This window comes from Ixodes scapularis, unplaced genomic scaffold (assembly GCF_016920785.2).
Source record: "Ixodes scapularis isolate PalLabHiFi unplaced genomic scaffold, ASM1692078v2 PGA_scaffold5__190_contigs__length_132052651, whole genome shotgun sequence".
Classification (NCBI taxonomy): domain Eukaryota; kingdom Metazoa; phylum Arthropoda; class Arachnida; order Ixodida; family Ixodidae; genus Ixodes; species Ixodes scapularis.
In genome coordinates, this window is record NW_024609880.1 from 30886580 (window position 1) to 30913173 (window position 26594).

At 42.9% G+C, this 26594-nt stretch overlaps 2 protein-coding genes across 3 annotated transcripts in view; one reads left to right on the top strand and one right to left on the bottom strand.

Annotated features, from left to right (window-relative positions):
• The window catches only part of LOC8051766 (ceramide synthase 6), a 37771-nt gene extending 16859 nt beyond the window's left edge, over window positions 1-20912 (bottom strand). The window contains exons 1-4 of the mRNA XM_029977299.3: window positions 20653-20912; window positions 7259-7495; window positions 5313-5370; window positions 3844-3894 (exon numbers count right to left, since the gene is read on the bottom strand). Of these exons, the coding sequence (XP_029833159.1) occupies window positions 3844-3894; window positions 5313-5370; window positions 7259-7495; window positions 20653-20840 (534 nt within the window). The 5' untranslated portion in view covers window positions 20841-20912. The remainder of the gene's footprint in view (window positions 1-3843; window positions 3895-5312; window positions 5371-7258; window positions 7496-20652) is intronic.
• Window positions 20913-21398: 486 nt separating this feature from the next.
• LOC8051765 (60S ribosomal protein L27) lies at window positions 21399-26594 on the top strand. Of its 2 annotated transcripts, none has more exons than XM_029977302.3 (5): window positions 21399-21497; window positions 21821-21904; window positions 23315-23484; window positions 24616-24726; window positions 26516-26594. In XM_029977302.3, the coding sequence occupies exons 2-5, from the start codon at window positions 21824-21826 to the stop codon at window positions 26562-26564; spliced, it is 411 nt and encodes a 136-aa protein (XP_029833162.1). In that variant the 5' UTR covers window positions 21399-21497; window positions 21821-21823; the 3' UTR covers window positions 26565-26594. The 2 variants fall into 2 exon arrangements, with proteins under 2 accessions (XP_029833162.1, XP_029833161.1); XM_029977301.3 differs by having other exon boundaries at window positions 21417-21501.

The window sequence follows — 26594 nt, forward strand, 5'->3', positions numbered from 1 at the left end:
ATTTACTTTTCTGATCTAAAATAGTGAACAAAAACCTTTATAAATAAGTGAAATGGTTCGCGCCACTTATATTTTGTTTTTCGACTAAAAAGAAGCTTTTAGCAGCTCTGACCAGTAGAAAGCCCAGGACCAAAGACGTCACATATTGCGCGCTTTCGGTGTTGCGGGTTCGCCCCCGTCGGTGGAGGAGGTTTCCACATCATCCGGTTTACATATGATGCACTGACATTTCGTTACACTCTCCGTGCCCGCTGGCTTGCCCAAACCCCAAAAGACGTGGAAACCACAAAAAAGTTAGACGCTTAAATATGATTGCAGGGCCCCTTTAATAGGGGGCTCTTAATCGAAGTGGGCGCTTCTGCGGTATTTTACGGATGTGGATAGCACTGTCTGTGCATTTCTTAAGGAACCAAACACGGGTGCCGCTTTTTCGGAAGACGACGAGCTGAAACCTGCCAAGCCGAGGCCGACACTCCGACGGAACAGGAATTAAGTATCTTGCCAAATGGTTGCAAAAAGAACAAGAAAAAGAGATAGTAATGAGGTTTTTACTGCAAAATGACTAAACATTAGTGAGGAATGCGGCAACAATTCCGGTTCATGTCATTGTTGAATATACTATAGTTTGTGAAATCTAGAGGCATTTCTTTTGTACCGCACCATCTTGTATCTAAAAAGATTGCATAACTCAGACATTCCATCAAATACTGTGAAGGTGTTCCTACCGTACTGCACTACCCCCATTCTTACATAGGAAGGGGGGGGGAGGAAGGAAGTGTTAGTGCACTCCCCCCCCCCCCCCCCCTTATTCTTGTGGCACAATGCCATTTGTCACACCTGATACGACGTGAAACCAGGAGCCGCATTCTGTTGCCGACTCTCTCCTATGGCCGCGCTGTGGTATGACACAGACCAAAACGAAAAAGTAACATCTGTGCAGGGTTCTCATACAAAGCCATCACTTAAAAACTAGCTGCAACGCGAAAACAAGCTACGAACGCTTTGCCCAGTGATCGGTTCAAGATGACTCTAGTCGATACAGGAGTTTAAGGACGTCCCGTAGTTCCACATTACGACCGTATTTGTGTCGCTTCAGAATTAAAAAAAAAAAAAAAACCTGCACAGTGTATTGTGCTACAGTACCTCCAAATGAAAGCATTCTTTGCGTAAAGATTTTTTTTATTGGCTTCCTTTATCAGCTCGATGCCCAACATTAATCAAACCCTTGACAGCAGCGTGCCTTTCACAAACAAAGCCACCTGTGCGTTTTGTGTGCTCGCAGGTGGTCGGAGAGTGCCCTTTTGCCTGAACGGTTCCATCGTCAATTTATCATTGTCACTGGTGCTTTATCTCAAAATTCTGTTTCATTGAAAAGAACGCCTATACAGTATTTCTTGGACTAAAGCGTTGCGCAAGAAACCGGGACTATTTGCGAAATAAAGCTTTTTAATTAATTACGGCATCAAATTATGGAATGAACAAACCAGAATAGCTGCTTGGCATCCATAAGCCTCCAACCTTTGCGTGACAAGAGATGCCGAAGTAGATTGAATACCCTATATCGGGGTGTCTCACCTACAATGACGCCTCCAAATACCCCGACTCTTCCGTGTTTCGCCCAACTTATCTCGAGAAAAAAAAAATGTTCTCGGTTTCTTGCAGTGCCCTGCAGACAAACTACAGTAACGGTTGAAGCACTGCACGCTTACCACAATGTCATACGACGTCAGTGTGTCGAGCGAAGTCACGACGACACGTGACAATCCTATCGCATGCCGCAACATCACATTTTGTAATGTCATGAGACCCCACAATGTCACGTGTCACACGACGCCATTGGAACGTTCTCCGCTAAATTTAGAAGAATTTTCTCGCGCCATTTGGCAGAGTAATTTTATGTGTCGTCTCACGATAATAGGACGTCGTGGCATGACTTAAGGCTGGTTCAAACACCCATGTTTGGCTGGGACAGAGTGCATTGTGCAGCCTCATGCTCCCCCCCTTGCAGTCGCTTCTGAATATTAAATATATTGTATTACGTATATTTGCCAATTTTTTTTTTAATATTTCTTTCACCACAGAACTGAAAACTTCTGACAATGTTACAATTGACCATTTCTTGTAGATAGTACACCTAGATTTGATCTCGCAAATTCTGCAAAGCCTTCACTCTAGTTAAACACAGTTTCAGAGCCACCCCAGAGATGGCACCAGCGTGCTAGTGTGTCCTCTCGTAGCAAAGAAGCACAGGGCTGCGCAATTCTCACGGTTGCAACCAAACGCAAGTGGGCAATGATTTAGCCTTTGCACGAAACACAACTTGGGATCCGCTGCAAAACCTCTTCAGTAACGACTGTCGCAGTGAAAAAAATCTGAAGCCACCAACAAAGATCTAGTTATGGTGCCTTTGCGCTTGAAGCCCTCAGACACTTCTACACTCTTTTATTTGCAGATAGGAAACCATCTGTATACTGAAAAGACATCTGGGTCACCTGAACACACGTGTCAAAGAAAGCACGCAATAAAGCGACATCCGTTAATATCCCTCTCTCTTTTTGTGGGTGTGATCACCGCATCACACGTGTAATACAATGGTATTAACTTCATTACTAGGGATATACAAACGTCACTTTAAATTCACTGTGTCATGAAATGTGCAATCGAATCAATTGTGTGATGACTATTTTTTTTTGTTTTTACTAACTGCAATTATTAAACTCAATATTTTTACCTTTATCTTTGAATGTGAATGTCTTGAGACATAAACTTTCATGCTATTGCTTACTTCTGATGGATCCGCAACTAGCCATCAGTCACAGATACATTTGCAAGATTATCTGTATAATTCACTTTCTAAATACTACTCTTAAAAAAAAAAAATCACACTATCTTGATTATGCTGTTGAAGACCAGGGAGCACAAAATATGTTGTGAATGAGCGAGGCACATACTAAGTGTATGTGTGTGACATCACGCTATGCCCTGAGGTCAAATGTCATGATGTCACATGACAACACAATATCATGTGGCTGTGATGTCATGTCACATGACTGATGTCAGTGTCACATGACATACTGTCATGACACATCATAAGCAACATGATGCCAGTGTCACATGACATCATGGAACATATGACACCAGTGTCACATGACACCAATGACACTCAGTCATGCCACGGTGGCATCAACATTTCAAGAGCGTTTTCTCATAAAATTTGGCTAAGAAAACACATTGTTAAAAAAAAAGTTGCGGTTATATTAAAAGATGGTTTCTCGAGCCTCCCGGGAGTCATTAAAATTCCCCGACAAACAATATCCCCTTCCCCCCCCCCCCCCCTTTGATGGTAGGCAAGGAGTCAACATGCCCATTTGCTGCTTCCTCTCGACAAAAAAGCAAAAAGAAATCAAAGCAAGGTAAATCACAGCCAATGAGCCATAACTGTCTAAAAACAACATCCACGAATGGCAAAAAAAGAAAAAAAATCTGCCAATCTAGTTGTTTTGTCAATGTAACGGCACGCCTAGTCAAAGCCACTCCTAATGAGCTTCCAAACAATCCCCTTCCTGCCCATCTTGCCATATTTGTGCACCAGAGGCACCCCTAAGAGAAATTATTAAAAAAAAAACAAAAAAAAAAACAACAAGATAAACAAGAGGATGCCCTTTCTCTTGTCCCTCAACGAGTGCCTGCCTGCCTGCCTGCTTGACCGCACAAACTTTCCTCCAAGCAATTTCCCAAGGGGAAACTGTCTTCAAGTTGGACGGCAGCCAGGAAAGGGCCACACAAGACCATTTGCAGAGGAGAGGAGTGTGCGTGAGCGGACAGGGCCGCCAAAACACTCACGTGGTGTGGGTAGTCGTACCAGCAGTGCATCGTGTCCCACAGCCAGGGCTTCTGCATTTGCACGACAAAGGAGGGCATAAGAGAACATGTCATGTCACCTTTGCACCGAGAGAAACCCCCATCCAAAGCCTCCTTTACCTTCCTCTGGAACCTATGAAGGCTCAGGTGGCAGTTACCATATTTTCCGGTCTATATACGTCTTTGTATAAGTTACACCCCCTATAAAGTTTGTTTTCACAAAAAAAGTTGGTATACAAGTGACAATTATATATTTGTACAGGAGCAGCAAAACTGCATCGATAAGCTTGCATCATATCTCGTGATCACAATGTATGCACAAGCAGGAACCGGTTTCAATATTCTCGCAAATGAATTGAACGAAAAATATAAACCTTACGGCAGATCTCCACATTTAAGGTCAATACTTAAAAAAAAAAGGGCATCTAATTTGCACTATTGTACAACATGCATCAACAGAAATTTGAGAGAAATAACTGAGACTTCTACGCTGGAAAATATGGCAATTCGAAAACACTGCCTCTAGGATCGACCCCCTATAACTTGTAGCGTATGAGTGAACATAACTTGAGAGTAAATGCGGAGCGACTGATCATACTAAATACCAACAAACCCACGAAAAGTGGCATGCAATCAGGCTCAGTTTAACAATTTGCATGCTCTAAGCAATCGGGGAAGTTAGAGAGAAAAGGTGAACAATTAGAAGGGAGTGATTACAAGCTCCATGTCTCAAAGTATATACACATATTTTTTATGCTCATATACAGATTATTATAACCTAAGAACTGTACAAAAAAAAAACATTTTTATACGAGTGAGAAGTTAGGTCACTAGGTTATATAATGCCCCTCCAATTACAAACTGAAGACAGGTCAAATGCTTATTCTGCCAAACTTTCGAACACACAGAACAAAGTAGTAAATATCCTTTATAGCATATTAATTTGCACTGGCATGCCACATCCACTAATCCCTCAAGGGTTATTATGGCAGCATTAAACTGAGGGGTACTCGTAAAAGCTTGTGGAGTAAGTCAACAGGTTAATTTTAACACTGGTGCGTTTTCATGCACGTCAGATTGTACGATTTACGGGAAAGAGTGGAGGGGGGAGGCTCACGTAAACATGTCTCAGTGATTCGAGTGCTAGCCTTTAGCCGGCACCCAGATTTGCTTGCAGATATCAAGTAAGCAAATCTGGGAGCTGAATAAAGACTAGCGCAGGAATCATAGGCATGTTCATATGCGCACCCCTTCCCCCAAAAAAGCTAGATGACCAAAAAAAGGTATGGTAATGAGCTGCCTGCTTTTTAAAGGAAGAGACCCTGCCATTAGAAGAGGACAAATTTTTACAACTGGTTTCACTCGGGCTGACCTCGCTATGTTGATACGGCCACGACATACTGACAAGGGCAGGAGGACAAGGAAGGCATGAGGAGCATGTGTCCACTTACATCCGAGAGGGCATAGAGGCCGTAGCAAAACACACTGAAGTAGAAGGTGAACCGCCACCTGCAAGGTCATGCACACGCACATGGAACACATGTCGGTTGCAAACACCTCCCAGCCCCCCAAAAAGGGCTGCTCCGGCTGCACTGCCGAAGGCTGGACAAGTTGGAGAGACGAATGGAAGACCCCAAACCACAACATTTCGTTTTTGCCCTCGAGAGCTTCGCATAAACGTCTTCAAAAATTTAATACTTGCACAGGCTGCAACTTTGGCTTTTATGTCTTCTCCCTATTAACCTTTATAATGAGCAACATTTTTGTACATTAAAATTTGGTTACATAGTGCAAGTTATTAAATTTATGTCCCGTGTAAGCTGCCCTTTCATCCATTTCGTGACGTTCCTTGCACGAGCCTAAACATTGACCTACAGGATTTCCTAAAAAAAAAGTGAATCCGCAGGTATTTAACTGTGGAAGTGAAGTCTGTCCGCCATTAAATTGCAGATGCCCTCCGTGGTTGGAGTTGCACGCTCTCTTAAATCTAGGGTCTGTAATATCTCTGTTGGACTGTGCCCACTCTGCTCGTGGCTTGGTGAGATTGTGAGTGCCCTGGTCGGGATTAAAACCAGCCATTAGCAGAATTGTGGGGCAGACATGCTGCTCCGGAGCCGCCGACGCAGCTCGAGGCATTGTCTACACGCTACCATTGTCGCCGACGGGACAAAAGGTACGGCAGCTGTTCCCGTCCAGGTTTTACTCGTACGAGAGCATGTAGCGGTTCGTTGTTCGCGTTGCTGACGTTACAGTGCGGAGTCGGAAACTGGGCTCTCCACACCGCAGGGGCTTCGTTGTTACTTCAGAGGGAAACCTACAGCGGTCTTACGATGTTGATTTCATGTACGCAGGCAATGCAGGAGGTCGGCCTAAGTAAGCGAAAGTTCTCTGGGATGTACAGAAAGAGTGTGGGTATATGATAGGGGCTAACGTTATCAGATCGACTCAGCCACGGAACGCCGCTCCGGAGTGGAGCTTCTTCGTGCATCGCCTAGAACGGGGCACACGCTCCGCATTAGGCAACGTTATCGTCATCGTTGGCTACCCTCCTTCGTGCTTTCTAACAACGAACTCAACAACAAACTCATTTTCAAAATGTATGACACTACCATTTGTGCTGCAACGCATTAAAAAGTTGCTCGTCCCATTAACAATGTGTCTCCTTGCGTTGCCCAGGGTATCTAAATGCGCTCGAAATTTCTGCCTGCTAAAGTGGCAAAAAGAGGGGTGCCTCCACGCGCGACGCACCTGTGGTTGATTTTCCCCAAAAAAACCTACTAGTCGGCGACATCCAAGAGCACAGAGCTAATGATGTGCAGTTTTTTGCGCAAAACTTGCAGCTAGCAGAAGACGGGTATCTATACTTTGTTCCAAGTCAAGTTTGACCGCAGCCAAGGCCACAATTTGACGGGGTCGATTGAGCGGCACCAAAAGCGTATCATCAAGACGCTAGTAGTCTGTGCATTTGCTATCATTGGCTCAACCAATCGTACACAGTGAACACGGCATCATCCCATACTCTTTTATGTATGATTGGTTCAGCCACTGATAGCAAACGCACAAAGACAAGGCACTTTTGGCGCCGCTAGATTGGCTCCGTCGGATCGTGGCTCTGGCTGGCTGCAATCGGACTTACTATCAGACAGAGTACAGTCTACACTACACGTCTTCTGCGCCAAAAGCACACTGTCCGCCCAAAGCACAGTGTCCTAACTCTTGTGGCACCACCACTACAAGAATTCGGACATAGTTTCAAACGCTCTTCGTTGCGCAGTGTCTATGGAAAGTTTCACAACCGATGTGATCTGGTAACGCCGAGTCAACCCCGCAATGCAAACGGCTCTGGGTTGCACAGAAAAAAAAAAAGGAGCGCACGTGCCGGGGACCGACGACTCACGTGCTCTCGGTGAACTTGGCCAGGGTGGAGGGCTTCTCCTGCAGGACCCGCTGGCGGATCCAGCGCTGGACGCGGCGCTCGGTCCACTCAAGCTGCCTGGCCAGGCCCTGCACCTGCTTGTAGCCCATCTTGCCATTGCTGAGGAAGGCCTTCTCCAGCAGGTGGTTGTCCGGGGCACGCCGGTTACCATTGTGCGCCTTCAGCCCCAGCCGCACCCCCAGTGGGCAGAACACCACCCTGCGCGGGCCGCCGTTCAGTCACATGTGGACCCTTGCCATGCCGGTACGCACACGGGCAATCTAGCAATACCACCGGAAGACAAGATTTGCGCTTTTCCTCCTCTACCGTCATCACTGGGCTCATTCGATTCACCCACACCAGCCTCCACTGGCAAGGGGAAGTGTAGCGCGGTGCAGAAAAGTGTGAGGCAGCGTACTTGTTCGATTGATTGGCCTATTGGGTTTTAGTGGCACAAAAGCAACAGAGGCTATAATGCACCAGGTACAGAAACCACTGTCGGGAAAGGGCTAGGGAAAAGGTAGAGCTCTAATAGCAGATGAGAGGATAAAACTAGAATGTCAAAACAAAAAAACAAATACGAAAAAAAAAAGTTATTTGTGAAATGAAAACGTGATTGAAACAATATTTATTGTTTTGCTCCGGAGTGAAACCGAAAATGTTCCCGAGTGGTTTTCAGTTTAATACTGAAACGAAATTTGGACTTTGCAAAGTAAGGCTGCAGAAGTGTTGAACCGGATGCTACGAACCCCAAAACATCACTCGTACATCGATATCTCAAACGGATGGCCATACTTTTGGAAAAGAAGGGCGTAATCAAGCGAGTTCTTTGACGTAACTGTCCTCCGGGAGAATTTGAGAATGAGGAGAAGCGGCCTCGCTTCTCTCCTCCTCGCTTCGGTTCGCCAGCTTGAAGGGGCATAGCGAAGAGGAGAGAGAATGGGAATCGTGACGTGCCTTGTCTCGTCGGCCGGGTTCAATTGTGCACTTCTTTTCCAAAAAATACAACGAACCGTTAGATATATCGCCGTATGAGTGATATTTTTTGGTTTTGCAGCTTCCCGCCTATCTGCCCGGCCTTGTGAGCTCGAAATTTTGGTTCAGTATCCCTTTAAGGGGAAGTTCAGGTATTTCAGTATTTGTTCCACGCCGCGAGGTAGGAGACTGCCGTCGGTTTGCTGCCATTATTGAAGGCCAGCTTCATTATTAAAAGCAGATTTATGAAAAAGAGAAAAAGCTGAGGCTGGTGCACACCCTTATTTGACAAGCAAGCTAGGCCCACTGGACATAGCATTAGTGGTGCAAAACTGTTAACAGTGATGGAAGCGGCATTCAACATTTCGTAGCAGGTTCTGTAGCAGGCAAAATATTGGTTTGAAGCAGCCACTGACGCTTTCGGAGCAGATGTCATCACCTGTTAGCACGTTACTTGAGAATGAAGAAGTGATTGCACCTCGAAATGAGTTCAAATATGATAGTGATCGAGGGTTCCTTTTTTGATACTGGAGCATATTACTTGTTAGCTTTTGTGATAAGAATAGATAGGGTTCAAAAGGATCACAGAGCCTTCTTTTTAAAAATAATCAGTCAAACAAAAGGTCCTATTAACAATGGTAAGTATTAAAAATGGTTGAGAAATGAATCATAGCACAACACTTTAGATATTTATACTCGGCAGTTTATTTAGCTTTTAAATATAATTTCCGCAAAATGCCAGCAAAAACCAGCATATCCGCGAACACTTCTACCAATAAAAACAAGTCTCCAAAGTTTAATGAATCTACCAAACCCGACTACATTATGATAACTGAAAAATGACCACCCACCAATACGAAAAACTACACTTGAGCTTTAAAAGTTAGTGTTCTATAGCGGCACTGGAACCAGAGTGAAGTCAAAGTTCACTGCTCTTCTGATCAACAGCTGCAGGGGAACTACCTTGACTACCTCACCCAAAAATTTCAGGAAAGAACTTTTTCTTTTGTTATGTTGCAGATATTAAAAGCTAGAGATCAAGCTACAATCAAGACCAAAAAAGATAGACCTGTAGTAGTACCAAGTGTGATTTCTGAGCCTACCGCGCTAACCCAGATGCTTGCCCACATCAGCTGCTGCTCCTAGCACTCCGGTAAAAAATGGTGAAGCTCAACAAGTGCACGTCGGTGAGGAGGCTGCACGGAGGCATGCGGCAGACATGATAATCAAGAGTTCCCATCAGGAGTACAAGACCCTGGTTTTGTCTTTTCCTTTTGCAATGTTTTACAAGACCCTGGTTCTTCCTTTTGCAATGTTTTGTCGAGACGGTTAGCTCCTGACATCGCCGACATCGTATGGCCGGTTGTCCTGCCAGAGCATCAACCGGTCAATCTGGTTGATGAGCCATCTTAGTACTGTGTTTTACCTTAATTACAGCGCATCCGACGCTACGTGCCAATGGGACCAACCAAACAGCATCGAAGTGAAACATCATGGCATTTGCCCATCTTTTTGTATAAGTTCTTTCATCAATTAAACCAATCAAGTGCAGCGCATGTCCAGTGCCTTGCACTTTTAGTATGCGTGTTCGTGGTTGTATGTGCTCGACGAGCCTTCGACCGTGATCTAACCTAAGATGAAACTAAACGGCAAGTAGGGACACTGTGAAATGCATATCTGCACCATTTTCCTTTCCTCCTACTTCTCTAAATACAAGAGTCAACCACAAATAAAATATTTTTATTTCTAGCTTTTCTTGAAAGGACACTACACCCCAAAGGTCGTATTTGTTTTTGTTGTAAAAAATTATGCAAGTTGTAGTCATAGACACACAAAAAATACCAGGACACAAAACACAAATTTCCTCATGCGTGCGCATGCTTTCTTTTCTTTTTTTTTTCTTTTTAGTTTTTACCTCCTCACTTTTTATTTGTGACTTAATCGATTATGAAATTTAGAAGCTTTCTTAGCGACATTTCTATCATATTTAATAACAGCATTCGTAAAACATGTTTTTTTAACGCAACTGCGAACGCATTACGGCCCTTTTTGGAATACCGAAAATTGGAGTCCAGAGTGTTGTCGCCTTTTGGCCTTTTATCTTCCCTCAAAAACATGGCGGCACTCGACAGATGTAGCACTAAGGATGATCGAGGAATCGGGGGATCAAACGAAGTTCTCCTCTTTAGGTGTCCGACGACATCTCCGAGTTCGAAAAGGAAATCATCAAACGGTCAAAACAACTGGGTCTGCGTATTGTAGTTTTGGTTGTGACTCCGCCGGGGCAGCCTTCCACGCACAACCAGCACGACGTGGCCCCCCACATAGCTCACAAAAGTCCACTGCTCATTCTCTTCCACCTCAAACCATTTCAAAGAATTTGAGATCGCTGAAAGGGCCCTAAAAAACATTAAACTCGAAAGTGAAGCGTCGTCTGCTCACAGCAATAGGCAGCACGCAAAGAGCGGTTGATCGGGGGATTCAGGCGAACACAACACAGAGCTGTGAGAGAAACTTTACTAGCAGGATGACTCAGTCTTTGACGTAATTGCACTGGATTGTGCGGGAACTTCAAGTGCATCTTTTTGAAATTGTTTTCTTTTTAACTTCACAAATGCCGAGTTCCCAAGTTCCGAATTTTGAGGGTAAGGTCCAGGTATCGTTTTTAATCATTGCGATAAAAAAAAAAATGATTTTGACCTGTCAGTGTTTTTCTTAAATTACTGTCTCGGAGCAGGTGTGGCACAATCCTGAACGAAAATTGCGCCTTGGAAAAAGATGTAGCAGACTTTCATTCGTGGCGTTAAAGTTGGAAGCCAACTTTAACTATCGATAGTGCTATTGACAGTATACTATCTATACTCGACTATCGATATTTATAAAAAAAACTATCTATAGTCGACTACTCGAAGGTCACAAAGTCAAAAAGAAAGACTGCGCAAGGCAGCCTTCTCGGAGATTGTCCTCGCGAGTGTGCTTCCTCGCAGGGTATGAAGACGGCCACTGCTATTTAGAGAAAGAACAGGGCAGCAGTCGATGTTTCGGGCATAACGTGCATCCCGCTAATCCTGGTTCAGACATTTGCTTTTGAGTGTGCAGGGCGGGTCGCGGACTCCCGTAACTGTTGGCACGCTGGGCACTGTCTGTCGGGTGGGCGCAGAATGCTTTTAAACCAACTCGACCCAAAGTTTTGCACTATTTTCGAGAACAAATCCATGCACTATTCATGACAATAAGTCACTCGTAACACTGTCTGAATTTTTTCGAGTCCACAGTGAAGGCATTGTGCACGGGAAAATATTTACAGTGTAGAAACTGTTATGTTTATGCTAATCGTGGAAAATATTTTTTTAAGAACTAAAGTACGAGTGATTCTAGCTCCGTCTGGTTCTAATGCTTCCGATTAAGGTTTAGTTGTTTTGTTTTATTCAGCCTATTCCATGGAGGTTATAAGATTTTTTTTTTCTTTTCCACTTCTGTCAAGTGTATGAGTTACTGGAACTAGTCAAGCTTTTTCACATGTTTGTTTCCATTTTCAAGCTCTCAACTTGAAATAAATTATGATTATTTGAACGCAACAAAAAACATTAAGATTCACAAAATATTCCACCCCTTCAAAAAAAAAAAAAAAAAAAAAAAATTATTACCTAGTATTAGGCGCCTAGCCAGGGGGATGTTCAGGTGCCAGAACACCCCCCGAAATTTTACTTTGCTTTATATATGGGCGGTTTCATTTGGATTAAGGCAACGAGTGGCAGCCATTTTTTATTCTGCTTCAAATTTTTATATTTCATGGTGCATGTTCAAAGAATAACAATACTTTTTTTATTTTAATGTCCTGACATGTTTAGTTTCTGAGAAAACAAATCTCAAAGAAGCGGGAAAGAACGACGAGGTTTTGACGATTGTCGTGTGTGGTGTTTTTTAATTACTTTCAATCTCAAAATATTCAAAAGAGAGCGTCTATATTTTTATATTGCGATATATATGCAAGTCGGTAAAACGACATTTGAGCTGCTATTTATTATTCGTCGACCCAATCTTTGTAAAAATCCCCAAACATGCCTCAGCAAACAACTGTGACCTAAACTGCGGATTTTTTTGTTAATCGACTATGTTTAGTTTTGTTTTTAAAATAAAACCACATGTAGAACCTTTCATTGCCTTCCACATTATGTGAAGTTTGTGTCTTAATGACACACGAGTACTGAGAAATAAATTATGAAACAGAGAAGGTTTTCACTTTTTGTTAAATTTCAACACGCTGTATAAAGAATTTTTTTTTTTTTTTGCTTTTTTTTAATTTTTTTATTTACCTAGAATACATTCTGTTAGAAGTATATGCACTGGTTTTAAGTTTTAAGCCTCTGAATATGCTAAAAAATGATTCGGTTCTGTTATCAACATGAATTTCGCAATAGAAATATAAAATTTCGCATTTAAAAATCTAAGTTTCCAATAGGAAGAGTATTTTACTCAAATGTTCTACAATATTATACTTTGATATTTCTAATGTAGTATAGATTATGTAGCGCATAGGGTTTAGGCTTGAGGCCCCTCCAATCATGGCACCGGCGGAAATAGTCTTAAAACCCGCTTTCGGCAGTTGCGATTTTATAGTGTTTAGACGTTTGGAATTGCAAACTTGTTATTATATACCTAACGACATTCATGTCTTTTATATGAGTATTTATTCAACGTCCCTTAGATTATTATAATAAAGAATAAAATATACAGCTATAACCTATAAACCCACCATCAGCATTTGCTCTTTTTAGCATATTTAGAAGCTTAAAACTAAAAACTAGTGCATATACTCTAACAGAATGTATGCTGGCTAAAAGAAAGGCGCAAAAAAAACGCGACGCAAAAAATATTTTTAAAGCTTTTTTTTTTTTTTTTTTTACAGCGAGCTGAAATTGAACAAAAAGTGAAAACCTTTTGTTTCATAATTTATTTCTCGGTACTTGTACGTGATTAAGGCACAAGCTTTACATATGTGGAAGGCAATGAAAGGTTCTACACGTAGTATTATTTTAAAAACAAAAAATAAACATAGTCGACTAACAAAAATATCCGCAGTTTAGGTCACAGTTGTTCGCGGAGGCATGTTTGGGGATTTTTACAAAGATTGAATCGACGAATAATAAATAGTAGTCGTAATGTCGTCTTACCTACTTGCATATATATCACACTAAAAAAATATAGACTCTCTCTTTTAAATACTTTGAGATTGAGAGTGATTCAAAGACGCCACACACGACAATCGTCAAAACCTCGTCGTACTTTCCCGCCTCTGAGATTTTTTTTCTCAGAAACTAAACATGTCCAGACATTAAAATAAAAAGGATTGTTATTCTTGGAACATGCGCCACGAAATATAAAAGTTTAAAGCAAAATAAAAAATATGACTGCCACTCGTTGCCTGAATACAAATGAAACCGCCCATATATATATATATATATTCTTTGTGTGTGTGCGATTGTCTTAGCACCTTGGAACACCCCCCGAAAATATTTTCTGGCTATGCCACTGCCTACTATTACCAACTTGAAAAAAAAAAGAAGAAAAAGGTTTGTGTACCGAGCATGTTTAATCATGGCAACACGGAACTCAAATTCACTTTTATTTTATTTTATTTATAACATACTGCAGATCAAGATGGTTAAGCAAGAGGGAATATGAGAGAGTAAATCACACTCGGTACACGACAACATACAAGCAATAGCTTCGACAGGAAAGAGAAACAAAGGGATTTTATACAGAACACAAAAAGCCACCAGCACCAGAAGGTAATGTAGCAGCAGTGAGGACCTATGCATTCATGAACTGGGAGAAAACGGCTGACTCAGTGGGAAGAGAATTCCAGTCACTAATTGTCCTAGGGAAAAAAGAAAATTTAAAAAGGTTGGTGCAAGCAAAGTAAGGAGCCAGTAAGTGTGGCTAATAATGTCTGGTCTGTCTTGTAGTAACGGGTTGTAGATATGAGTGGCGATTAATAGAAAGTCTATCATTATTTTGTTTATCTGCATTAGTGAGGAGGGAGAGTTAGATCGTTTCAATATATCGTAAATAAATGCCCGCCTTTGAACTCTTTCTAGTTTATATATTTTTTTGGCATATGCTGGCATATTCAAGTCTAGGTCTTACAAGTGAGTTCTACGGCAGTAATTTTACATTAGAGGGTGTATTCTGTAGTTCGTGCTTAATCCATTTAAGTTTCCTAAAAGCAGCAATGTTGTGTTGTCTATATGTTTGGACCAGCTCAAATGTTTGTCGAATGTCAGCCCAAAATATTTATAATGATCTACCTCAGAAACATTATAGTCCCTTATTTTGTACTGAAAGGAAAGCTTTTTCTTTTGTTCGTGATTCTAAGAAACAGTTTTCTCAAGATTCAGGCACATCTTCCAATGGTCGCACCAATCCTGTATAGAATTTGAACTCAAATTCAGTGCAATTTTATCACTTGGACACATTACTTCACATTACTTCTTTAAAAAATATGCATAGTCGCCCACGAATAAACGGATGCTCGCACTTGGGGCCAACAGAAACAATATCATTAACATATATCAAAAACAGTAATGGTCCGACACTTCCTTGTGGTAGTCCGGAAGTCACATCAACATCTCTGAGCAGCCAGCACCAACCTCTACATACTGTTTACGGCCATGTAGGCAGGAGCCAATTTATTCTACTATGGCTGGATCAAGTTCAAACAATACTTTGCAATTTTTGCAATTTTAGGAGTAGCTTTCCATGTGGTATTCTGTCAAAAGCCTCGCTGAAGTCGAGGAATAAAACATCCATCTGACCAGATTTGTACAACATGGAGGCAAATTCGTGTACTGTGGTAACAAGCCGAGTTACTGTTGAATACCCCTCCCGGAATCCGTGCTAAGTCAGTTCCCATATTTGAAATCAGATCTTCTAGTAGCTTACACTGACCACTTCAGCGCAACTATAAAATGTTCTCCCAAAATATTACAAAATACGGCGCTCTGACAAATCGGCAAAATGTTACGCCCACAAATGTACCACTGTTAGCAGTTGTGAACATGAAAATGAAGACTCGTGTTTCCTGATGGCAAGTGAGCCGAGCATGAGTTGCAACTTGATGATCTGGAGTGATGCCAACTAAGTTTGGAGATTTCTTTGCCATCCTTCTGTAACTCCACATTTGTACAACCCATACGAAGGAAGTGATGCAAAAAGGATTACAAGAGTAAAGGAATGCAGCAGACACCGGTGATAAGGCAACCTTGAAAGGACTATGCCACGCAACAGTTTAGAACGGCAAAGCTGCTAAACCAGACAGAACACAATTTCGCAATTTAATGCATTAATCTCGAAGGCAGAGTTACAAAGCACGCTTTCAACCTCTGCTTTCAGAATTGCCACTATTGCAGAAGATGCAGTTAACGTTGAATGAGATGCAATAAAAAGAAAGACTAGGGTGATAGGGAAGGGTAGGATACATTACAATTTAAGAAAGCCTCTAAAGAAAGAGACTTCCTTTAGAGGAGTACGGGCCGTGATAGAGCCTACGAAAACAGCATGGCAGCTGTACGTCGCACCTGCATCATTGCACATGCTAAAAATAAGCCACCAAAAAAAAAAAAAAAGCCTAAAATATTTTTAAAACATATGGCGGTTTCTATAAATTTTGTGATATTCTGCCAGCTAAAACATACCTAGAAAGACACTGTTAGTGAAAACAAGCAATCGCCGGTTTTCCATTCTTAGAATTTGAAGGTTGTCATTAAAACTACTAACATGGTAGAAAGAGCTTGTTTTGGGTGCTAATCTAACAGGTAGAATTGTATGCAAAAAGAGAAGAAAACCCCACAAAATGACAGTATTTTGTTTGTTAATTGTGTTGCACAGTGTGCACCAGCTTAGTTGCCTTTTTATTTTTTCCGTTCCTTTATGTTTGCTAAGCATATGAGAACTGGTTAGAGATTTAAAAACATTGAGTTAAATACTTTTTTTTAATAGTTATTCGACTTTGGTTCACGAGAAAAGCAACAAAAAGCATCGCAACAGAAATGTTTCGCAAAGAAAGTTGGCATTCTCAAAGCCCTACAAAAACTAACTTCGCTTTGCGAAATGTCAGGAGTCACACTGAGGGATTCCCAACACACGTGCCTCCAGAGGCTTGCGGCAGAATTTAAAGCAGGACGAAAAACGAACCTTCAACGCTCGTTTCAAACAGTCCCATAAAGGGACACACAAAAAAACTACAATCTCGGTACATGCCACGGAGCGATCGCTGCTTTCTGCATTTCCTTGACTCTCGAGCATTCCTTCGAAATGGCACATCACGCGCTTTTTGCAATGCCACGCATTTCTCACTTGACACAGCTCCAACAGCCGATCACTCATTCGTATGGAAAGTTGAATGTGTTGATAGATGATTGTATGTGACAAACGAAAGAGAAACACGAAAGAGCAAAAGAGAAAAAAATATCTGTTATATTGATTTTATTCATGTGTTTCTTTTTCGTTTACGAACACTTGTTTGTGTTCATTCATGCGTTCGCTACAAATTATGCCAATACATTTGATGTTGGCCGATAGCGATTTCAACTAACAGCTCGAAAATAAATCGCTGCTTGTATATTGTAAAAAAAAAATATTGTTAGTCAGATGATGACAACATTGGGGGTCTTACGGCGCAAAGAGTTTCGTTGGCCAAAACCATTATTGTTAGCATCACAATGCTTTGTGGCCGAAATATTTCCAGTTCTAAAACTTGAGCGTTCTAAGCATGTAAAGTTAAACTACATACTAATTGCCATTAACTTGCACACTTCCCTGCACAATCTTACGAGTGCACCACCAAGAGCAGCAACATGTAAAAATATCTTGCGTGACTTTGTTGCATAGTAACAGTTTGTGAAAAAAAAAAAAAAAAGCATTCTTTTGACTTTTTTGACAGTAGAGGTGGAAATACGATGATCCCACGCGATGGCTAGACAACTACAGTTACCTGGCTTTTTCTACATTTTCTGTTGCCGAGCGAGTGTTTCCATTTCGTAAAGAGCTAGCGTCTGCTCTCTGTAGCTCGACACACAAACCCGTCTGGCTCGCCATACCTTTCTCCGGATAACTCGTTCCAATGAAGACACAATGAAACATTGCATTTTCGCAGCAAAATCCCATCGGCAAAACACCAACGAGAAACCTGGCCGATTTCTCAAATTCTCAAAAAACATTCCTATCATCATCGCCGAGAACATATGACCCTCCTCGACCATACCCAAGATATTTGCTGTCTTAGTTACAACTAAAAGTTAACTAGTAAGCAAGTACTACTTACTTTCTGCAAGCTTAATAGAGTCACATAAGTGATTATCAGTGCAGCTTCTCGAGAAGCTGTTTTTTCTCTCTTTTCCGACAAGCCTTTAGTGAAGGATATCTGCTCGCTTATAACTAAAAGTTAACCAGCATACTTGTAAACAAGTCTTACTAAAAACTTTACCGAGCTACATAAAAGCAATTATCAGCACAGCTTCTCAAGAAGCTGTTTTTTCTCAATATTTTCTGACAACAATTATTAAAACATACTTAGTCACCACCAGTGTTGGAAGTACTTTTAGTACATTACACTGAGTACAACTTCAAGAAGGTTTAAAAAAGCTTGTACTTTATTTGAAGCACATTATCTGAGCATGTACAGGGTTGTCCCTCAAAAAATTTGCAGGGTTTTTTCACGGCAAAAATAAAACTATGCATCACTGAATGCGCATTCTCCGCCTAAAGGTAGCGCTAGAGGTTTGAACCAGAGCCAAAGTTTCAAACTGAACTGACATCTTATTCAAAAGGTATGCAATTTTTCGAAGATTTCAAAGAGAAAATGGGGCTTATTTTTGCCTGTTTTCGGTTTCTGGCACCATAGAGCTCCACGTATTTGAGAGCTCTGTTGGCCGCCATTTTCCCATTGAAGTATTTAGAAAATCACTTGTAACTTTTGAACAACATTTCTCAAATTCTAGTTAATTTTTGTGGTGAAAAAAATCTTGTAAATTTGTTTTTGGAATGCTCTGTACTTGTACTTTAAATAAAGTTTTTTTTTTCCTGGTGCTTTCCAAGGAAAGTACAACTGCCTACTTCAAAATACATTCCCCAAATTAGATCTCGTTATTTTTGTATAGCTAAATGATGATCTGTCAACAAATAAGTGCCTTAAAATTGGCCGTGCTAAACAGTTTGTCAGCGAAAGTAAAACAATGACTCCGCTGTGGCCACTACTTTATTCAATATTTGCCGCCATTTCCGGAAATAACTGATGCACCCCCATTACCCCTTGGGCAATGCATACCAGTTAAAAAAATAAGTACATTGTATTAATAGTACTTGACTTCAAGTACATTGTGCCTGGTTTACTTACTACTATACTTGAAGTACATTAATTACCATGATTGACTTCATACTTTAAGTACTTTTTAAATTTATTTTACCCAACTCACGAAAAAAAAAAAAGAACAGCTTATTTTCTTAAATAAAAAACATAGTAAAGAAAAACGGGGGTCAGAGTAATAAAGAGACGCAGCAGCTACGTTGATCATATATACGACCTATAAAGTCGACTGGGCTGCTTTAGTTTTATCTTGCGGAAACCATTTACAAATTCTGGTTTTCGTACCCGCTTCCAAAAAGCGTGATTTTGCGGGCGATATCCCCTCGCAAACGTCAGTTGTCTTGAACGCGATAACGACCTTCCCGGGCTATCACCGCACGCGCTTGGGAGAGTCATACCAGATTAGACGAGCACGGGGAAAGCAAGCGATTTGACAGGCATTACAGATATCGGCAGAAAACATTCCTCGCACAATCTCTGCCGCCCCCGATAAAAACGGGGACATGAGACTGCTTTAGAGAAACAAATGAAACAAGATAGGAAAAAAACAAACAGGCCCACTCCCCTAAAGAGCAACAGGGTGATCAAACTAACTTGCAAGTAACAAAGCACTTTTTAAAAAGTGCACTTCATCAGCCGCAATTTATTTATTTATTTATTTATTTTTAATTTGGAGACGATTTTAGAGACGGGACGGTCTATCTTAACAGTTGCGGGATAAATTCAAAACACACGACGGTCAGTACAAACAGGCCGAATAGCCGAGTTTTTCGTCGTTTTCGGCCGTCCTCAGCCCGACAGTGCAACGACTCTCGCCTTCGCGACCTCTCACGCGCACTTGCGTCGAAAAATGAAGCAATATCTCTCGCGTGCCCATAACCAGCTTATGTCGGTCGGTAGACCGCCTGTTCGCCTTCCTCTCACTCGCCCCACTTCCGAGGCGCTACCCCACGAGACAACGCATACCGGCATAAACCTCAAACTTTTTTATTTTGTCTTTTTTTTTTTACGCGCAACGTATGATAATACTATACTAATATCTTTATTCAATCCTGGAGGGTTGCGACACCACAGAAAGGCCACTGGCCCAGACCTGAGGCCTGTGTTGTCGCACAACTACAATGTTTTGCACACAACACAAATAACAAAACGACAATGAAGCACGCAAAGAGCAACAAATCGCATCGGCTTGGCGGCGGGAACGCTAGGGGAATACTTGATCGCGGCGGAAGTCCGGAAGGGCTACCGGCCGGAGCCGCCTACATTTCGGCCCCCCCGGAGGCAATGCGTAATGCGGGGATGCGAAAACAAACGAACAGCATGAAGAAAGTGGAGACTGCCTTTTTGGTAGCAGCAGCAGCAGCCGCCAACACGCGCGAGAGGGAACGGCGGCCACTCCCTGTACACCCCCGCGCCGTGGTGGTGACCCCGCCGCAAGCTGCGTGTTGTTCGGGGTGTTGGCCCCTACTACCCACAAGGAAAAAAGAAAGAAAAACCCCGGCCGCGATTCCCACAGCCGGTGGCTCAGAACCAACACGAGTTCGGTGTGCTACTGCGCAGACCGCGCGTTCGTTGTTATCACCACAAGAAATCGCGGCACGACTCATGTCGATAATCCGGAATGAATGACTCAGTTCGTCCGTCTTTCGACTCGCTGAGGTAACTCGGGGGCAGGCACTAGCGATGTTCCGGTCACGCACGCTGAATCGGAAATAAAATCGCGGTCACCAAACCTCGTCAGCCGAATCTCCTGCGAGGTTCTTTATTTATTTTTTTTATTTTTTCGTTTGCGCCGAAACGCGAGAAGAGTTGAGTTTGCCGGCCCTTGTTAACGAAACCCGGTTGGGTGTCTTTGAGGTGAGCAAACGTGAGCGTTTGCACGTTGCAAATCGTTCACCGCGCCAAATCGTAGAAACGAAAAAAAAAAATGTCTTTTTTTTTTTTCGGTTAAACACGGCGGCGGAAGCGAACTTCCATCGCGGAACATATCGCGAGGCGAGCACATTACGGGAGCTGTTGCAAACTTAGGCCTTACCTTTCAAGCGTATACCGGATTACGAGAAGTACTAGAGCCACGACGAAGCCGTAGTAGAGGTCGTCGAACTGGGCATATTTCACTTTATCCGTCTTCTTAATGTCCGCCCAGGTGGTGTTGGGAGGTAACCAAACATCTTCGTTCCAAAACCACTTCCCAAAGCGCTGCATAACACCACCCCCCGCCATTTTCAAGTGAAAGGCCGCTGGCGGCGCGCGGTGCGGCTTGCGCTGGGGAAACTTTTTTCTCTTTTCGCCGAATGGGCAAATGGGATGGCTCAGCGGCTCAGTGTGTACCACGTGATCAATAACGTCATGTTGACGTTTAATTCGTTTGATTTATGTTTTTGTTCATTTCTATAATTAAATTAAATGACGTTTTGTCACGTGATGTGCTCCTTGTGCCGCCATCTTTAGGAACCGCTTGGAACACTCATTTTTTGATACCGTTACGTCGTTAAAGATCCATATAATCGGCTCTGATCAGTGGTATTGTCATAAAATTTGTCAAAATTGACCAGAATATATAATACTTAATGAGGTAGGTAATACTGCACTCCTAATATTTCTAATAATTTATTATCCCGCTGCCTTTATAATGCACAGCTGGACTATTATGTACATTTAAAAGTATTGAGAACTTTAAAACGAGCAATAATATAAACAATCAGGGAAAAAAAATCTGCTCCAACGATAAATACGGTAACGGGAAGCGCCAAACGCGCCAAACCGAAACTACACATTTCAAGCAACTCCATTACTCTCGTTAGTTCTCGTACCACACGAGAATCCCGCGAGACGTCTCTTCGACCACAGATCTCCGGGAGGGGACACGGCCAAATAAACGTAGGTACGATTTTAATCCAAAATAATCGAAAACCAGCGTTATATGATCACCCCCGCAGTAAGACAGGACTGTAGCATAGATTCATAATAAGTTTGGCAAAAACATATATTGAACAGATTCAATACATGACTTAAGTTCGAGATGTTTTGTGACACCGGTGAAGGCTTCGCTCGGTCATCTGCACGCTAAGTGCGAAGTGAAGAGAGGAATATTGATGTGCTACACGGTATATACACGAGGCTGTGCTTTTGATCATTGCATAAGGTGTATGTTTTCTTAAATCCTGGAGAGTTCTCACAGTCTTGCGTGTTTTGTGTTCTAGAAAATGGGGAAGATTATGCGACCCAACAAGGTGGTGCTGATCCTCAGCGGCAAGTACGCGGGGAGAAAAGCCGTCATCGTCAAAGTAAGTGCCTTGTCTCAACCTCCAAACGATTCGCTCTCACGAGGTTTTAATTTGCCAAGCTTATTGCTCCGTCTGCCATTGGCAGTGAGGTATCGCTGGAAGTTTGCAGTCGTAGTCAGAGTGACCAGGAACTCCGTTAATCTGGTTTTCTTAGGCTACTCGTTCATGATCACAAATGAAAACATTTTATGCATCCATGTTATTCAGATTTATAACTGCTATTCACTGGTGGCGAAAGCTGAGTTTCTGGTTGCCGGGTGAGTGCAGAAACGACGAGCTTGCACAGTGCTTTTGCTACGTGCATTCCACGCTGAGCACGCACTGTAAACGGCGCACTGAAATGTTGCATACTGTGGGTGTTCCTCAAGTTTTCCCACATTTTACTCGCGGCCTCCACGTGAAAACTGTAAGGGACTGTCGTGGCAAATATGAGTGCTACTACACGCACTGGTGGCACCTGGTTTTGCAGAGCGTTCATTACTACTTTGCATTGTTGTTTGTAGGGTCGTGCTCTTTCTAGTTCCATGCATGTTGTCGTGGGGAATGCGAATACTGGTCATAACGTTCATGATCTGCACCCTGCTTGGACCCCTAGTTGCTACTAGACTCGTTTGAAACTGCAAAGCCTGAAAGTGCTATACTCTATCACTCCCAAAACTGTGATTAAATAAAAAAAAACACTGACTTCTTTGCAGGGCGGTGCTTTTATGTAGTAAGTTAGATTACTTCAGACCTGCTTAGTTATGTATTTGATCAAAACATGCACATTTTAAATGCAAGAACATTGGCTCTTCCTTTGACAACCAAATCTCGTAAGAACTCCTTCACGCAACGCATGTAAGCGAAACATTAACATGTTCGGTGACATGCAGGGGGGGCTATACATATTGGACATCCTTGACTGCAAAATAGGATTTTGCCAAGAGCAGCATCATAACTTGCCACTGCCGCACACGTCATGGAGTTGGCCATGCTGCGGCTGCCGCACAAACTTCGAACCTCACCGGACCCGGGTCTTTACTTTATTTATCCGTACCCTTGGGAAGTTGCAGCCCATTCTCGGCTGTAGTTGAGTGTGCTGGTTTGGTGGTGCGGCCAGGCCATTAGTATTCATTGAATATATTAGTATTAAAAAGAAAAAAAAGTAACTCACTTTACTTACAGGTTAAAAAACAATACACTCTTTTTTAGCAGTCCACAAAACCGTCTCACAAAAGGCACTCTCCACTGCCCGAGGGACGCGAGAGGCTTCTCCCGTTTTTCTTTGCAAGAGCCCCCATTGCTGTCTGCCACATATCGCCGCCTCAGAACTTGAGGATGCCTCCACTTTTCTGGCGTGTTGAGAAAGTATTGTTTCGCAAGCACGATTTACCTATGCAAATCACAGTTGACAAGCCTTCTCCTTCCCAGAACAACGACGAGGGGACGCCTGACAAGCAGTACGGTCACGCGCTGGTAGCCGGCATCGACCGGTATCCCCGCAAGGTGACTCGCAAAATGGGCAAGAAGAAGATTACCAAGCACAACAAAATCAAGCCTTTCCTCAAGGTGTACAACTACAACCACCTCATGCCCACGCGGTGAGTCCGATGGCTTCTCTCATCGTCTCTGGAGTGCGTGCATGCCCCGCCGCTTTAAGGAGCAACCGCAGCGACTAAGCCCGCTTTGCATATCTGCGTCGGGAGTTCGATCGACAGTAAGGAGGGGCTTCGGTCGTCCCAGTCTCCAGCGTGTGCCGTGGAGACGTTCTAGAAACATTCCCAGTCGTCCTCATTCTGTCGGCAACGATAGTGACCACATGCAATGAGAGAACACGCTAATGCCACCTATTGGGTTGACCTGGAAACACTGCAGGCCCGTGTGTGACCAGTGGAGGTTTTGCGGTATTTGCAAGATTGAATCTACGCCGCGCCGTCGACGAGAAATGGTCGTCGCTAACATTGTCGGAATTGTTTCAAGCCCACGGTGAAAGAATGGTGCATAAAAGATAAGGAAATACTCTACGTGGGTCTGGGATGTTCCAAGAATACCAAATGGATTGTGCCGGCGTTTTCACATGGTCGTTCACACTTTGATGCAATCCCACGAGACGGCCTTATGACGATCCTCAAATAGGACGAGTCGTTGCTCATTCCCGGCTGCTTTCCTGCATCGTGGGTGTTCCCTTTGACTGAGGCGGCGCCCTCTGTCGCTCGGTCAGCCGAAAAGCTAGTTTATCCAGGCATTTTCGTGGGTTCGATGTTAAAGGTTTCCAAGGTTCTCTTAACAACTTTGGGCTGTTCCTCTCGGTTCTAGTTTATCCGAAATCATGTTAAATGAACAATCTCTCAGAGACATCATTTATTTTCTTTTTAGCATTCAATTATAAATTAACTTTAATCACTTTGTGGCCTTAAAAGGGGCCCTGCAACGACCTTATGACTGGTTTTTAATTTGCATTGAACTTGAGCCTACTGAACGCAGTAACTAGACAATTTTCTTTTCTGTGACACAAGCTCCTCGACGCCATCATGTTAAAAGTGATGGTCGTGGGTATTAGGGAACACCCGAGGATACTCCGTGGAACCCCTGTGTTGCTAGTACAGTGCCTGGAATGCATCTGACTGGTGTGTTCAGCATCCTATTGGGTGCTTCTAGCACCACAGTTGCTAGGAGCCCTGAACCAGAGGGCAGTGGAACGAGTCTCGATTGTGGCATCCCCCGTGTTACAGCTACATGGTCGAGATCCAGTTTGACAAGTCTGTGGTGAACAAGGAGACCTGGAAGGACCCGGCCAAGCGGCGCAAGTCCAGGCGCGAGGTCAAGGCCAAGTTTGAGGAGAGGTGAGGCCACTGCTCCGCTTGGCAGTTGTTGCTCGCCCGTTAAGTTGCGCTCTGCTTGAACCAGGGGGGCCGAGTTCCCTCGACGTTAAAGGCAACGATATTAATGTTGAAGGAACTTGCAACTTGTACTTTTTATATTATCTCCGCACAGATGAGAGAAAGTGTGCCATCCTCACCTTAAATACTGCGACTCCGCCGTGTTGAAACGTAGGAAAGAAAATTTTTTTTTTCCCCATCTGCTACTGCGTGTAGCGGTCATCGAAACTGCAGTGTTGCGTTGTTAGGAATATGCAACTTTGCGTGACGCCATCTATCAGAAGTCATCAAAACCACTACCTCTCAGTCACTCTCATCTTTGCTATGGGAAACTGTCTCTGTTTCCCTCTCAATCACTCGCCACAACCTTCAACGATGCTAAGTGGGTGTGGTGCCCCATTGCAGCTGAATCGCACCTTGCAAAGTTTACAGTCGAGGGTGAAGGGTGGGGTAGACCAGGTCATCCACAACTGTGTCCTTCAATTTGTTTAAGTTTTTTTATATACTGTAACCGACGTAATTTTTGCGGGCTCAAATTTTTGCGAATCGGGCCAAAGCTGAAAATTTGAAATTATTCGCGGGTTCTAATTTTCGCGAATTGAGTGTAATTTCCGTAGCGTTCACATTATGTCCGAATTGTTCGCGAGACATATTTTTCGCAAATTGTAGGCGATTTGCGAAAATTAGGTCCTCGCAAAAATTTTGGCGTTTACAGTATATATATAGAGAGAGAGGCTAGCGCATGTAAGAAAAACTGGTCTCCTGGTCCTTACTCTGTGACATAGACAGATTCCTGCAATTAATTGGCCAAAGTCCGAAAATTGTTGCAGTGCCCCCTTTAAAGAAGGCAATGCATAGTTTTAGATTTATGAAATGGTTAGGGCACATAGGTAGGGTTTATGGCTTAAAACAACAATCTCAAAATCCACTTTAGTGCCCCTCTGACAGAAGAATTCACTAGTGTTGTGTTATACGTTCGAGAGGCTTGCATGTGTTAAGTTTGTCCAGCCGTTCTGGCAATCTACACAAACTCACCAGCACACTACCATTTTGGTACTTCTCCCATGTTCAAAGACAACCATTCATGTTTATGTAACGAGTGAAAGCTGGCTGGCAGAAGATACAGTTCACTGTGGTGGTTTGCACCCTAGCGGGTGACATTGATTTAAGGTCCCGCCTGCTCGGTCAAGAGCCACATAGGTGACAAATTTATATGCAGTAATCGAGAAGTCAGAAATTTAAATGTATATTAATCCAAACAAAAGGCAGGAAAAAATGTTCAGCATGATTCAAGGCCTTCCCACTATTGGGGTGACACATTTTTGCACCAACACAAATACACACCAACTGTAACCATGCCAACTTAAGCTACTTTGCACCAACACACACACACACACAGCAAAATAAGAACTAAAAAAAAAAAGAAAAAAAAAAACACCCTCCGAATTTTACGAAGAATAAACTTCGAAAACACTGAGCCCTACTTATATGCCACCATAGCTAACTAGCCGCATTTATGCCGAGGCGGTCATTGACCCCAACACTACTGTTACTAGAAGTTGGCTATCTTTCGGTGTTTAAAAAATATAGCAAGTGAAGCCAAAAATGGGGTGGACTATATTTTGGGGGTCTGACATTTCGAGATATTACGGTAGTCGTATCTAGTTCACCCCAGCACCTTCCTGCTGTGCATTGTTGCAGGAGCAGTATCATATTTCACTGAACTTACAAGTCCAACTTCTTGTGTTTTCAGGTACAAGACCAGGAAGAACCCCTGGTTTTTCCAGAAGCTGCGCTTCTAAGTGCCCAATAAAAGTGTACATTTTCCTGCA